This window comes from Tinamus guttatus, unplaced genomic scaffold, assembly GCF_059628265.1.
Source record: "Tinamus guttatus ecotype Peru unplaced genomic scaffold, ASM5962826v1 Tinamus_guttatus_pri_ptg000472l, whole genome shotgun sequence".
Classification (NCBI taxonomy): Eukaryota; Metazoa; Chordata; class Aves; order Tinamiformes; family Tinamidae; genus Tinamus; species Tinamus guttatus.
Genome location: NW_028289006.1, coordinates 1,233,263 through 1,245,953, shown reverse-complemented (window position 1 = coordinate 1,245,953; position 12,691 = coordinate 1,233,263). Strand labels below are relative to the sequence as shown.

At 41.7% G+C, this 12,691-nt stretch overlaps 1 protein-coding gene across 3 annotated transcripts in view; it reads left to right on the top strand.

Moving 5' to 3' along the window:
• The window catches only part of TCF20 (transcription factor 20), a 62,049-nt gene that overhangs the window by 37,111 nt on the left and 12,247 nt on the right, over positions 1-12,691 (top strand). For all 3 annotated transcript variants that reach the window (XM_010213444.2, XM_010213443.2, XM_010213440.2), the window contains exon 3: positions 10,144-10,237. In XM_010213444.2, the coding sequence (XP_010211746.2) occupies positions 10,144-10,237 (94 nt within the window). The remainder of the gene's footprint in view (positions 1-10,143; positions 10,238-12,691) is intronic.

Sequence of the window (12,691 nt, the reverse complement as noted above, 5' to 3'; positions counted from 1 at the left end):
GGTTCCCCAGAAGACGGTAGTGTTCTGCTATGTATTCGCCTGATGTTAGCTTTCACATTTCTTAAAATTAAAATGCTGAAGAACTTAACTTCAATGTCCTGGTGCCGTGCATAAAATCACTACTAAATTTGTCAGCTGTCTTCCGGGCAAAGGACACTTCAAGTTATATTTGTGACGAAAATTCCAGTGTATAACCAACATCTTCCAAAAAACTAAGAATTTATCTAGATATTAATTTTAGGAAATTGTTTATGTTGGATTAGAAAAAATACCAATATTCATGTTATAGGGACATAAAAGTGTTATATGAGTTTTTTATGCAGTCTTTATTCCTAAGCTTAAATTTAATTATTCCTCCTCCTTTGAGGTGTCATACATTATTACTGGGAAGGGAAGGCACGCTTCAGTGTTGCCACATGGTACTATTTCTTCAAGCGGGAATGTGCAGAAGACAATTCATGAGGAACAACAGTTTCAAGTAATTTACCAGTAAATTCAGTTTTCTGGACACATGGCTTCGGCTGTTGCCAGAAGAAGAAATTTCCTTTGCGATTCCCTGAAGCTGTCCGACCAGGAGGACTGTCAGCCCTACAGCCCTCAGAAGAGGGAAGGAGAAGAGGTGGGAAGAGAATGTGCTTGCATATGACAAAACAAAAAAGACTCTAATCCTACTATTTCTTATTCAGCTGGGGAAAAAAAAATAAAACAGATTTCCTTTTGATCTCACACACTGGCTTATTTCTAGTATTCCAGGGCTAGTACCAGTCCTTTTTATCCTGGTGTAGTTTATCCTCTAGGGAGGCTACTGGCAGCGCCTCAGCTGTTTTGTCGTGTTCAGCTGGAATGCGGGCTGGCCTTGGGCTTTTGCTGCTATATATATTTGCTGCCACTTCTCCAACTGCTGCCAGTTCATCTGAAGTTTCTCTTCAGTGTTGTGTGTCTTTGGCAAGCCTGCTGCTCCTGGGTATTTTGAATAGCTGCAGTTTCGGATTCATGAAAAGTAGTTGCTGTTGTGAGAGGTGGTGCAAGTCATGGTTTGTAGGGTTTTTTCTGATTATTGCTGGATGGTGAAACAGCATATTTCTTTTGAAACTCATTCAGATATTTGGTCAGTGGACGTTATTTTGCATAAAACATTTCTCTATCTGAGGCTTTTTCCTCACTCTGCTTTGCTAATTTCGTTAGTTTTGCTCAACTTGATTATTTTTGCAAGGCTCATGAGCTTGTATTTTCATTTTTCTTCACTTTTTTTTAAGAGACTGGTGTGTTACTTGACAACTCAGCCTTAAGAAGGGATGTATTGACTCCTAGGCATTTCTCCTTCTCCAAGTACTGCACCTTTCCTTTTTCTCCTGGATTAATTCCACTTGCTGCTGATCTGCACCTGTTTTTCCCAAGTAGCAGCAGCAGCCACCAGTGGACGTCAGAAATAGTTGTCTGCACTTTGGAACCTGCTCACCTCCTCTGTAAAGCTCTGCCCTGGCCTCAGCAGCCTTCCGAGGAGCTCTTTTCTGCTCAGCATCTCATCTTCAAAAGCATCGAGCAGGGCCATTTTTATTTGGTGCAGACTTGCCCATCCTCCAGAGTGGCAAATTGTTAATTTGACAGTAAGATGATCTTTGGGACCTTTCTGACCTGTCTTTACTTACAACTGAATATGTTTTGATCAAGCAGTAGGATCAGATATTTAGATCCTAATTTAAGAATTGGCACTTTTATTAATGAGGAAACATCCATTTGGTACAGTATTTTTTTTCCCTAAAACATTTTCATATATGTCTTCCCTTAACATTCCTCTGCAGACTTCCTCTTATGCCCAAAACATAATTAACTTGTCATACTTTATCCTACACCATTGTGCTCTGCCCTCTGCTTACTTCTTTCAATTTCAAGGATTTATGGTCTACTTCGAATCAGCCCATTCTGGCTAATTTTATAACTTCCCTAAGCCAGGCACTTTATATTTAAAGACCCGCACATTTATCTTTGATTTCCATCACTCACTTCATGGAACCACAGAACAGTTGAGGTTGGAAGAGACCTCTGGAGATCATCTAGTCCAACCCCGGATTGAGCAGGGTCATGTAGAGCACATTGCCATGTTCCTGTCCAGATGGTTTTTGAAGATCTCCAGAAAAGGAGACTCTACCACCCTGTGCCCAGTGTTCAAGCACACAGGAAAGGAATTTTTCCTTAGATTCACCCAGAACTTCTCATGTTTCAGTCTGAGCCTGTTGCCTCTTGTCCTATCGCTAGGCCCCACTGAAAAGAGAAAACTTAATTTTCATTACTCTGAATAATAATTTTGAATGTTCACTCTACATTTTGGACATTTCCTGTAATCAGTGCCCAAGATGGTCAGGAAAGGAAACAAGTACTGGCAGAAAATCCAAATGCAGCAAATGCTCCCACATTGCTGAGTATGCTCTTCCCATAATTGTGTATCTCCTTATCACATAATCAGTGCTTCGGAAACTTCTTTTTCCTCTTTTAAGTCAGTTCTTCTATTTTTCAGGCTTTTAAAAATGTGTATATATATACTTACTGTTACACATTTATGTCCTCACATGAGTAGCCAAGATAGCATAAGCTGGGTGAGTTTTTCAGCCAACCTCACGTACTTGAGCAGATTCTAGGCCCCTGTACTTGCACATGCCTGTCTGAAATGCTCTTGTTGCAGGTGGCTCATTGTCGTCAAAGGAGGCAAGATTTATGCGTGTTTTGTCTTCTTGTACCTGCTAGTCTATTTATTCTTTTAATTTGAAATTACGTATTTGTATGATATATATTGGCTACCAAGAATGTGCCTTGCCTATTTAATTTTAAATTAAAGATGCTTTCTCATTATCATTTCAAGTTATTGGTAATTTTTTGTTACTTTTGCTAATTCCATTTAGTTAACCTTCAATTTACACTTGAAGCATCTGGACTGTGTTCTAGTTCAGTTTTCTAGCTCCATCCTTTCTCTTTTTTTTTTCCCTCCTAGTTTTTGAGGAACAGGGAGGGAGTGTTCTGTCTTCTCCATGGCTTTTTCAGCTTTTCACCAACATCATCTTGTAGAGCATGTTCACATACATTTAAGCTTTTGATCCCTGCAAGTGAATTTATCTCTTAGATCAAATTTCAACCCTTCTATATAGTGCTGTAGTTTTGTTCAGCCTTCCTATTCTGGGGGCAAACACTGAAAAGTCTTTAAAAAGGCGTTGTGCACCCTTGCAGTGTAGTTTCTGGGTGCGCGCGTTCTTTGTAATCACCAAGGGTGGTTTTTGTTGTTGTTCATGGTGGGCTTTCCCAGTGGAATCTCCAGGCCTGCGGAAGAGCTGCTGTGCTGGGCAGCAACGGGACGTTGTGCTGGGCCATCCGGTCTCCAGCAGTGGCCAGGAGCAGCTCCTTGCGGAGCTGTGTCACGGAGCAGGCGCGTACGGAGCGCTGCTTCTCCCAGGCGTTTTCTGCCGGCCGACACAGCTGTCTCCTTCAAGTCATGGTGTTGAGCAGACACTGACAGACCTGCGCTTGATGCATCCGTCTAATCTGTTCTTGATGAATCTGTCTGATCTCTTTGGCCAGCACGGCATTCTTTGGCAGTGAGTTTTACGGTTTAATTATTTGCTGTATGAAGAATCAGGTTTGTTTTACGTTCTGCACCAGCTGCCCTATCACCACATGATCAGGTCCTACTTGTAGGCTTGATTTTACAGATCTCAGCTGGGTCCTCTTCTACTTCTTTTTCATTTCACCTGTTCTCCTGTGGAAGTTCTTGGTGTCCTCGATATCTCTGTGGTCTTCTTCTGTATCTTTCTCTCATCTGCCATATTCTTGTAGTGATAGGGCAATGAGGAGCACATACAGTATTCAAGATGTTAGGATGCTACAGTGATACAAAGATAGAATGATGGTTTTGATTTCATTATCAATTTATTTTCCTTTTTTCCTGACTGTCTTTTTTACAGTTGCAGGGACTGAAACAGTGTTTTCAGAACTCGTTCTAGCATGACTCCCTTTTCTTTCATGATTAGCAGTAGCTAATTTAGAACCTATTGTCTTATATATGTATAGATGAAATTATTTTTACCCTTGTGAGTCACTTTTGACTTACCAACATTAGGTTTCATTTCCTTTTTATCATCTTGTCATCCAGCATGGTGAGATCTTTTTGCAGCTTTTGGCCATCAGTTTAAGACTTAACTACCTAGAATAATTTTGCCAGGTTTGCAGATTTTGTCATGTTATTGTTCACGCCATTTTTGAGAGTCTTTCTAAGTAAAAAGCAAAAGCTTAAGTGTCAGCATCAGACCGTAGAAAGCTGTGCTGGAAAACCTGTGCTTGTCAAAGCTACCAGTTTCTTTCTTTTCTTGTTACTTCCTTTTTTCCTACCACGCTGAGGAAACCAGAAAGTTCTGTTCTTCATTGACAGTGCATCTGTTATATTGTAATCAATTTTGGTGCATTTTGAATAGGATTTCATTTTAAAAAAATATTTTAAAATTTCTAGTATTCTGTTTTTTCCACACCATCCATTTTGAGCTGCAGCTTCTTTGTGCCTCAGCAGCCGGTGCAGCGCTGCAGTTCTGATTTTTCACTCTTAATCCAGCTTTATAGTACAGTGATGGCATCTTCCAGATCAGGAATGTGTCTCTTGGCTGAAATCTTCTAAGTCGCTTGAATTCAGGATAGCTGCCCAACTCAAAAGTGATTATTTTTCTTCCATATTTTGCTTGCTACAGAAGATGGGTCGTCATTGGCAAGAGTTAGATTTAATAATGCAAGTTTGAAGCACTTCTTATTATAAGGACATTTATTTGTAATTGAAGGATTCAGATTCTTTTTTAATGATATTCTGTGTCTGTTTTTGGAGCACTTGGGTTTGTTATGAAGAGAAATAGAAAGTGCTCATTCTGCATCCCTCAGTACTGCATTGGTATCTGTAGCTCCTGTCACACAGGCAACTTGGTTCATTAAACTTCTTCAGTGTCTTCCATCAGTCTGAAAATGCTGTTTCCTGCTTCCTAAAAATGCCACCCGTCCACCCTCCACTCCATTTTTTCTATCTCTGTTTCTGTCCCTTTCACCAGCTGCTTTCCAAGATCACTTCTTCCTGTCTCCTGTAATGTGTCTTTTGGGGTAGCAAATGTTTTCCGTGGATCTGGCTGGAGCGCGGTGTCTCTGGGTAGCCGGCTTTCCAGGAAAGAGGAGGCTCCTGCCTGCTGACTTTATTGCTTGGATATTAAAGCTGAGTGCTGTGCCTCTCCTGCCAAGGGTTTAATCAGGAATAGTCAGACGAAAGACCATACTTTGTAATATTGTAGCTGGCCTCTGAAATGCTACGGAAGCCTAAAAGTACAGAATTTGAATAGATGAAGAATAAGGTGTAAAAAAATGCATCTTACGTATAAATTCAAGTCTTGTACCTGCATAATTGATAGCACATATTTCTTTTTTTTTTCATTACTTTTGTTTTTTAGGGAACTTTTAGTTGTCATTTGCCATTTCATTCCATTTATATATTCCCTGATGGTGGGAAGAAGAAGGGAAGGAAGGGGAAAGACAGGAAGATACCTAGAAAGCAGAGCAAATAAAAAGGGAAGGAGAAAAGGAAAAAAAAATGGTGCCGAGAGGAAGGGATTTTGGATTAAGGTTAAGTGTGGAACACTGGTGAACAAAATGAAAGAAGCAACTGGTCAGCAAGAAGAAAAACTTTCTGGCTTATAGACAGTAGAAAATGTAATCCAGTGGTATCTGTCATGAATGTCCTTGCTGAGACAGCTTTGGTATTTGCTCCACAAGGATAATAGTGGGAAAATGGTCTGAAAATGCCTTATGTTGCAGTGTTGGGCAGAAAGAGTTCATTTCTGCTCGCAAGCAGCTGCTGCTGTGTGTCAGAAAGGTGTGTAAAGAGGCTCCCGATGTCTATGTTGGTGACTCCCAGCTTCCCATCAGTCAGGCACTTTCCTCTGGCAGCTGCTGGGATTTCGGCGAGCTCTTGTAGTAACAAAGAATCAAATATTGCAGGGGGAAAAAAAAAAAAAAAAAACTTAAATGCAATTACAGTTCATTTAAATATTTGGAGTGAATCAGCGCAGCTCTGCTAGTGCCGTGGCAGCCGTCCCCAGCTCTCCAGACTGCCAGGCTGGGCATTACTTCATTTTGGTAGACACAGAATGATGAGCCATGGCGAGGAAGAGATGGGCTGCTGATAGCATGAAGAGGCAGAGGCCGGTAACGGGCTTTAATACTATTGATAATTTAGTTGAGGGGATGGAGTGTCTCTTCCAAATGACACTTTTCAGTCTCCTCAGCCTGTTGTAAGTGAGATATATGTGCTGTGTGGCTAGAAATGAATTGCAGGGATAGGACCTTTGAATCAATCTTTTCTTCTTTTCCTTTTTCTCCCTTTTTTCTTTTTTAATTTGAGCCAGGAGATGATTAGATGCCTGGCAGTGATTACTCTCTGCTGGCGCTTCCCGTTGGGAGCATCCTCCAAGCACCAGCCCTGCGCTCTTGCAAGCAGGGGAGGTTAAGCAGGCTGCTCCTGAGCAAAAGGAATCCCACTTCCCATGGGAGCCCAGTGCCGTTTCCCTGGCTGGGAAGGCCGTGCTGTGTCACCAGTGACAAGGGGGCTGCTACCATCTGCTGGCCAGGGCTGCAGGATGGAGTTGTGAGGACAAGAGGGAGATTTGCAGAAGTAAAGCACGATTCACTTATTTCCTGTATTTTGCTTCGGGTTTGATTTTTTTTTCTAGTCGTGTATTGCCATAATTTTTGTTGTTGTTCTGAAACAACAACAACAAAAAAATATATATATATAAAAAATATATATAATGATAAGATTTCCGGCCTAAGCCACAGAGTACTCAAGCAGGAACTGTGTTGTTTTATGTCTTCCAAGGCATATCAGTGCTGTCTTGCAGAGGATTGAGACCACCTAGGAATATTTTATTCAGTGTGTATTTCTAGAATCACCTGGAGATTTTGAGAATCCCTAGGGCATTAGTCTTTCTTAAAGATCAAGTGGTAGATAAGTCAGATGCGGGTACCTTTGTGGGGTATCTGCTCCATTTAGTCACTGCGGTGCGCGAGGAAGGCAAAACATGAAAGAAGTGGGTAGTTACTGCGTACGTGGCTCCCCCCGCTTCCCTCGAAAGAGGCAGATGGTTGGGGGTCCCCGGAGGTGGCAGGAACGGGGCCATTAGCCTGTCAGTGGCTTGTGAAAGGCGGGAGCATCTGCCAGGCCGGCGCCGGGGGGCAGCCCGGCAGCAACGCGCTGGGGCAGGCAGCCCCCCGGGGAACGGAGGCTTGGTGCTCCTGCCCTGGCATCTCACCTGCCCCCTTTTGCTCATTCATCAGTCCTAGCTACAGCTAGGAGGAGAATACTCTGCACTGTTCCCAGCTGCAGAGGCACCTACAGCTCCTCAAAGTGTCCGTTGTGTTTTTACTGCAACGATTTCAGAGTAGCGAGATGAACCACACTGGATGCACTGAGGAGCTAGTTCAAAGGCTAAATTAGCATTTGGAAAAGCATCAAAAAATTCCCTTTGAGTCTGCTAGGGGGCTTTTTGTTTGCAGTTTTGTTACACCACGCGCTCTTTAAGACATTCCTTTTTAGCATGAAGAATTCTTCTGCAAATCTCTTGCACAGCTGCAGTTTAATCTCCGCTGCCGTAGCTCTCGCACTGCTGCTGACTACCCTGTGCGGGACAGCGTGTTCCAGGGAAGGGTGACCTGTGGTGCTGTGACAGTGTGATGGCACTTCAAAGAGCAGATAAAACACGGAGCACAGAATGCCTCCGAGGAACAAAACTGGAAATTCATATCTGTGTTCAAAAAGAATAGGCAATTTGGGCTCTGTCCTGTTGGAATAATTAATCTCAGTCAGCCGTCTAGAAGAGAGAATAAAGCATGCGGGTAAAAGAGCTCTGATTCCGAGCTCCTCAAGCTGCACTTTGTGAATACTTGGCATAGGTGAATCTGGGACTGTTGCCAGTACATAATATTCTTCTGGGGTTGGTTTCATAGCCAGGAAAAGACATTTTCTATACCTGAAACTTGCGTTTGCTCCCATGAGAGAGATAATTGCATTACAGTTTGGCTGGAGGTCTATGCATCTTGGTGTGCTTTTAAATATCGTTGTAGATTTTTTACCTTTGGAAGCAGCATTCCTGTTCTGACAGGCAAAAATAAACTGCTGGGGTGTCTCTTTTTAGGCCTCAGGGACACTTTCCTTACATCATCAATATTGCAGGAGTTTGTCATGATACACATTTGCTGCTTAAAAGACGTATGTGACTTGATTTAGTAGGGAATGCTAAAGATCAGGCTCAAGATGCTTTGGCATGACTGAAAAGAGAAGGCAGTGTTCAAGATTGGAGTTGTGTTTGTCAAGAGAAGTGACATCTCATAAGCCTTGCTGTTAATTGCACCTGCTTTGATTTGAAGAGGGGGCCACCTGCTTTATGGCTGGAGCCAATTTTGCCTTCATTCTCTCAGTCATTTAAGTACAAACTCTGGCCATCACAGCCTGCATAGCATAGGGGAGGAGGAGGAGCAGTCAGTAACCTTCCTTGAGTCCGATATTAATGGCATTTTTTATTTTTGACATATTGTAATCAAAGCCCTGTTTATTTTGCAAAATGAGGAATTTCCGTGACTCTTGCCTCGGGCCACATATTCTGCAGACCCCTAGTCCACACAGGTTTTAATTAGGAATATGAAGAAGCGTCATCTGGCTGATGTGGCCATCTCGGCACATGAACCTGAACTAGGCCTTGTCCAGTGTCATGGGTGCTGCTGGTCCAAGCCCATTGGTCCAGTGTGCTTGCTGTGTTTTTGGAGCACATATAGTTTGATGCTAGCTTTTCCAATAGCAAAGAAAAAACAGTTTATGGATCATATCATCATCTGTCTGTGTGCAGTCAGTGACCCAAAGGCAGCTGCTACATAGGCTGAATTCAGGGTGGTTTGTGGTGGTTGTTCTGGAGTCACAGAGTGGCTGAGGTTGGAAAGTGATGTGGAGATCGCCTAGTTCAACCTTCCTGCTCAAACAGGGTCACCTAAAGCACATTGCACAGGTCTGTGTCCAGAGGGCTGCCATCATGCAGGCTTGAAATTCCTGGTGTTTCTTAGACACAGGTCATCTATTCTTTCCCCATCGGTAGTCTTATTGCACTTCATTTTTTAAGTAATAGTAGGCTCAGCCTTCAGTGGATTCTGCCAGTCAATGGAGCTTGTTTTCTCTTTAGAGCAGAAAAAAAACCATCAACAAATGAGAAATCAACTTTCTTTGAAATCTTAGATTAGTTAATGGAAAACTCTTATCTTTTACATTCAAGAACTAAAGTTCCTGTTTGAGATGTGCTATAGCCCCACTTCCTGAAAGTCATTCCGGATGAAGGAAGTGGCTGAGTGGCTTTCACACTGCTGCATTCACATCTGTCTGGTAATGTGATTAAATATCTCTTCAACCAGTTGAAATAATAGGAATAATGTGATGGAAATCGAACATGCTCGTCAGATAAGCCCTACTACTTTGAAAAGAAATGTAGGAGCATCTTTTTAGCACTGCAGGCATTTCTTTTGGAGAGGAGCCATTTTTTTGACAGTGAGGTATTTTCCCCTGATCTTTCCTTGCTCCAGGTAAACCATTTTTGATCTCATGTGGAAAAAAAAAATGTTCAGCTTAGCCTTGATCTTCCTAGAGTACTAGTGATAATGAAAATGATGCGACCAAATTAGTCTTATACTAATGGTGTCTTCTAATTATTCCCTGTCATGCTCATTCTCATTTTAAAGCTGTTGTAGATTCATAAAAGTTCTTTTCCTCCAATTTTAACACTGGTGTTATCATCAGGTATTGAAGCATGGGCCAATGGGATGAATTTGGGGTATGCTTAAAGTTCTGTTTTATGGCTGATCTTTACCAGTCAATGCAGCTGAAAAGCTTGTTGTTTGAAAGAGCTTGCGTTGTCTTTATTCAAAAAGCCCCTCTCTATGGTGCATAGAGATTTTAGCCTACTGTTTTGAAACTCAATAAATTTGTTCTGAAACCTGGATGATAAGTTTCCCAGGGTGATAAATTTTCCAGGAAAATGCAGATGTTTGGAAGGATCATTACAGTATTCATGGTCATTTCTCGGGTTTCCCTTTCAGAAATGTTCCCATTGCCAGGAACCGGGAGCCACCTTAGGCTGCTACAACAAAGGCTGCTCCTTCCGATACCATTACCCATGTGCCATCGATGCAGGTAAGAACAAATGCAATTGCAACTGTATTTTGTGTTTATTCCAAGCATATGACACCAAATATTTCCAAGGTACTTCGTTTGTTGTGTAGTAATATAAAGGGTGAAAAATGGCAGCAGATAAAACGTGTACAGTAGTGCTTTGGGGCAAGATGAAGCCTGTGATGAAAAGAATCTACTTGAAGTACAGAAGAAAGTTTTGTGGAATGCAACTACAGCAACTGAAATTTGGCTACAATGTGAAAAATGACCATCTGCTTCTTATGAATAATAGACACCTGGTTAAAAGGTTGAAAGTAACCTAAAAGATGTTTCATCTTTCAGGAATGCACTCCTATGGATAGGCCAAGTAATGAATTCAAGGCAAAGTACTTGTAGAATCATCTGCTGATAATTCTCACTCACAGCACAACCTTCCTTTTCACTCTGCAGTGTCATTTCAAACAGTCTTTGAGTAGCTCCTTTATTTTTTTTTAATCCATAGGTAAACTAATGGTTGGATGGTGTGCCCTTGTGGGAGTTGCTCCTTTTATTCAGTGATCAGAGAAAGGGATTAGAGTCCTGTGAGTGCATTTACTTGTAAGACTGTATTGCCCACCTCATGTGAACACAGGTTGTAGAGACAGGATGGCTAGTTGCAAGCGAAACCTTCCTCATAACGTTGTTGCTGTTAAAAGTCTAGGAGTTAAAATAGAGGGAACAGTTTGGATCATCCAGTTTTCTACAAGTGCTTGCCTTTGAGACACAAGGGGAAGGTAGAGAGCAGTGCTATTTGAGCTGTATCATCTCAACCGATAAAAATACTGTGTGTTTGAAATTATTTCCAGCCATGAGCCTGAGGCTGGTGAGTTGGCATTTTTTAAGAGTGAAAGTTTCTCATGGAGGCAAATGCCAGGTCAGAATGAATAATGGCCCACGATTCCAGTCCGCTGTAATGCACTTCTCCTGTCATGTTTCATACAAAAAATAGTCTGATAGCAAATAGGATTCAGGGTTGTACCTCTTGACTGGCATACGATTGAAATTTCCTGTTTGTTATCCTGGTCCTTCTACAGCAGCCTGCTTGTTTTTCCTGCTATTTCAGACTGTCTTTCAAATTTTACGATATTTGGAAAGAGTCATTTCTGAATGACTGAAGTGCACCTCATAGTGTGAAATTCCCCCCTGTTGGAACACCACATTCTGCTCCAATACAAATGCTCTTTAATGAAATTAATGCTGTGGTGCAATAGTGCTAATACTACGGTATACATGGCAGGTCCTTAGTTATACAATGTACATAACGTACTGCATATTACTCCCTCTTGGTTCTGAAGATAGAACTGTTAAATTTTGTGTGATGTTCATCGCTGCGATGCCTAATTGTTTTGCGAGCAATAACAATCTTATTTTTCCAGGACATCTGAGAAACAGGATCATCAATTTTGCTTTCATATTGTGTTGAGTAATGTGTTTCTGGTTCCCAAGCTGGCCTTCTAAACATTGCATTAATAGAAAATAAATTATAGTGCATGTGCCCAATAGGTTGAGGTGCTTCATTTGAATTAGTTCAGTAGGGAGCATTTTCCCTGTTCTAAATACAGGTATCAGCATTAAGATAATGTTTTTTTCTTCAGAAATTACCTTCTTTATTAACTCCACATCCTTCTGCCTTCCTCAACAAATGGGATAGGATCCTCAAGAGGACAGGTTTACTGAACCAATCCGGCTGATTCCCAAGAGCAGTTCCATGTCATGCAGTGAAGAGGCAGTCCCATGGAAAAAAAAAAAAGTAAACCTGAGTATGATCATATTATTAAAGGCCTGTTAAAAAAATATGCAAGAAGGCTAAATTAAGCTGGCATTTCCTAACATCTGATGTGACATTGCAACCTTTGGGATTTTTCTTTCCTAGCATAGCTGTTTGTGTGCAGGTTCCAAGGCTGCACTTACTGCATTTTGTTTTATTTCAAATTCCATCACAAAGCCTGTGTCATGTGGCCATGTGTCAGACTGCATCATTGCAAGCCAGAGCCTCCCCTTGAGGTAACAGGGGGCAATAATAAATTGCAGGCCAGAGTGTGGGCTGGAGCTGCCGGGAGATGGGATGCTTCGCTTGTGAGTTTCCCAAGCAGATTTAATTAATAGCAGAGGAATGGTAAAACTCGTGAATCTTTCATTTCACTCCAGGCAGAGTATGATCTAGTGAGTGCAAAGACTTCTCTCTGTTTTGTTATACTTTCCCCTTCTCTTTCTTCTTCTTCAGGCTGCTCCTGTCCTATATCTTCTCCATTCTGACCGTTCATCCAGCTGGTTTTAGGTTCCTTTTCTCAGGTTTCTTACTCTAGTCTCAGTGTAAGAGCCAGTTCTCCCTACTCCTTTCTAATCTTTTCTTTGTTCTGTTTTCTAGCTGCCAGTCTCACTTCCTTCTCTCTGCTCATACATCACTCTCTCTTTCTTTATTGCTCTTAATTCCAG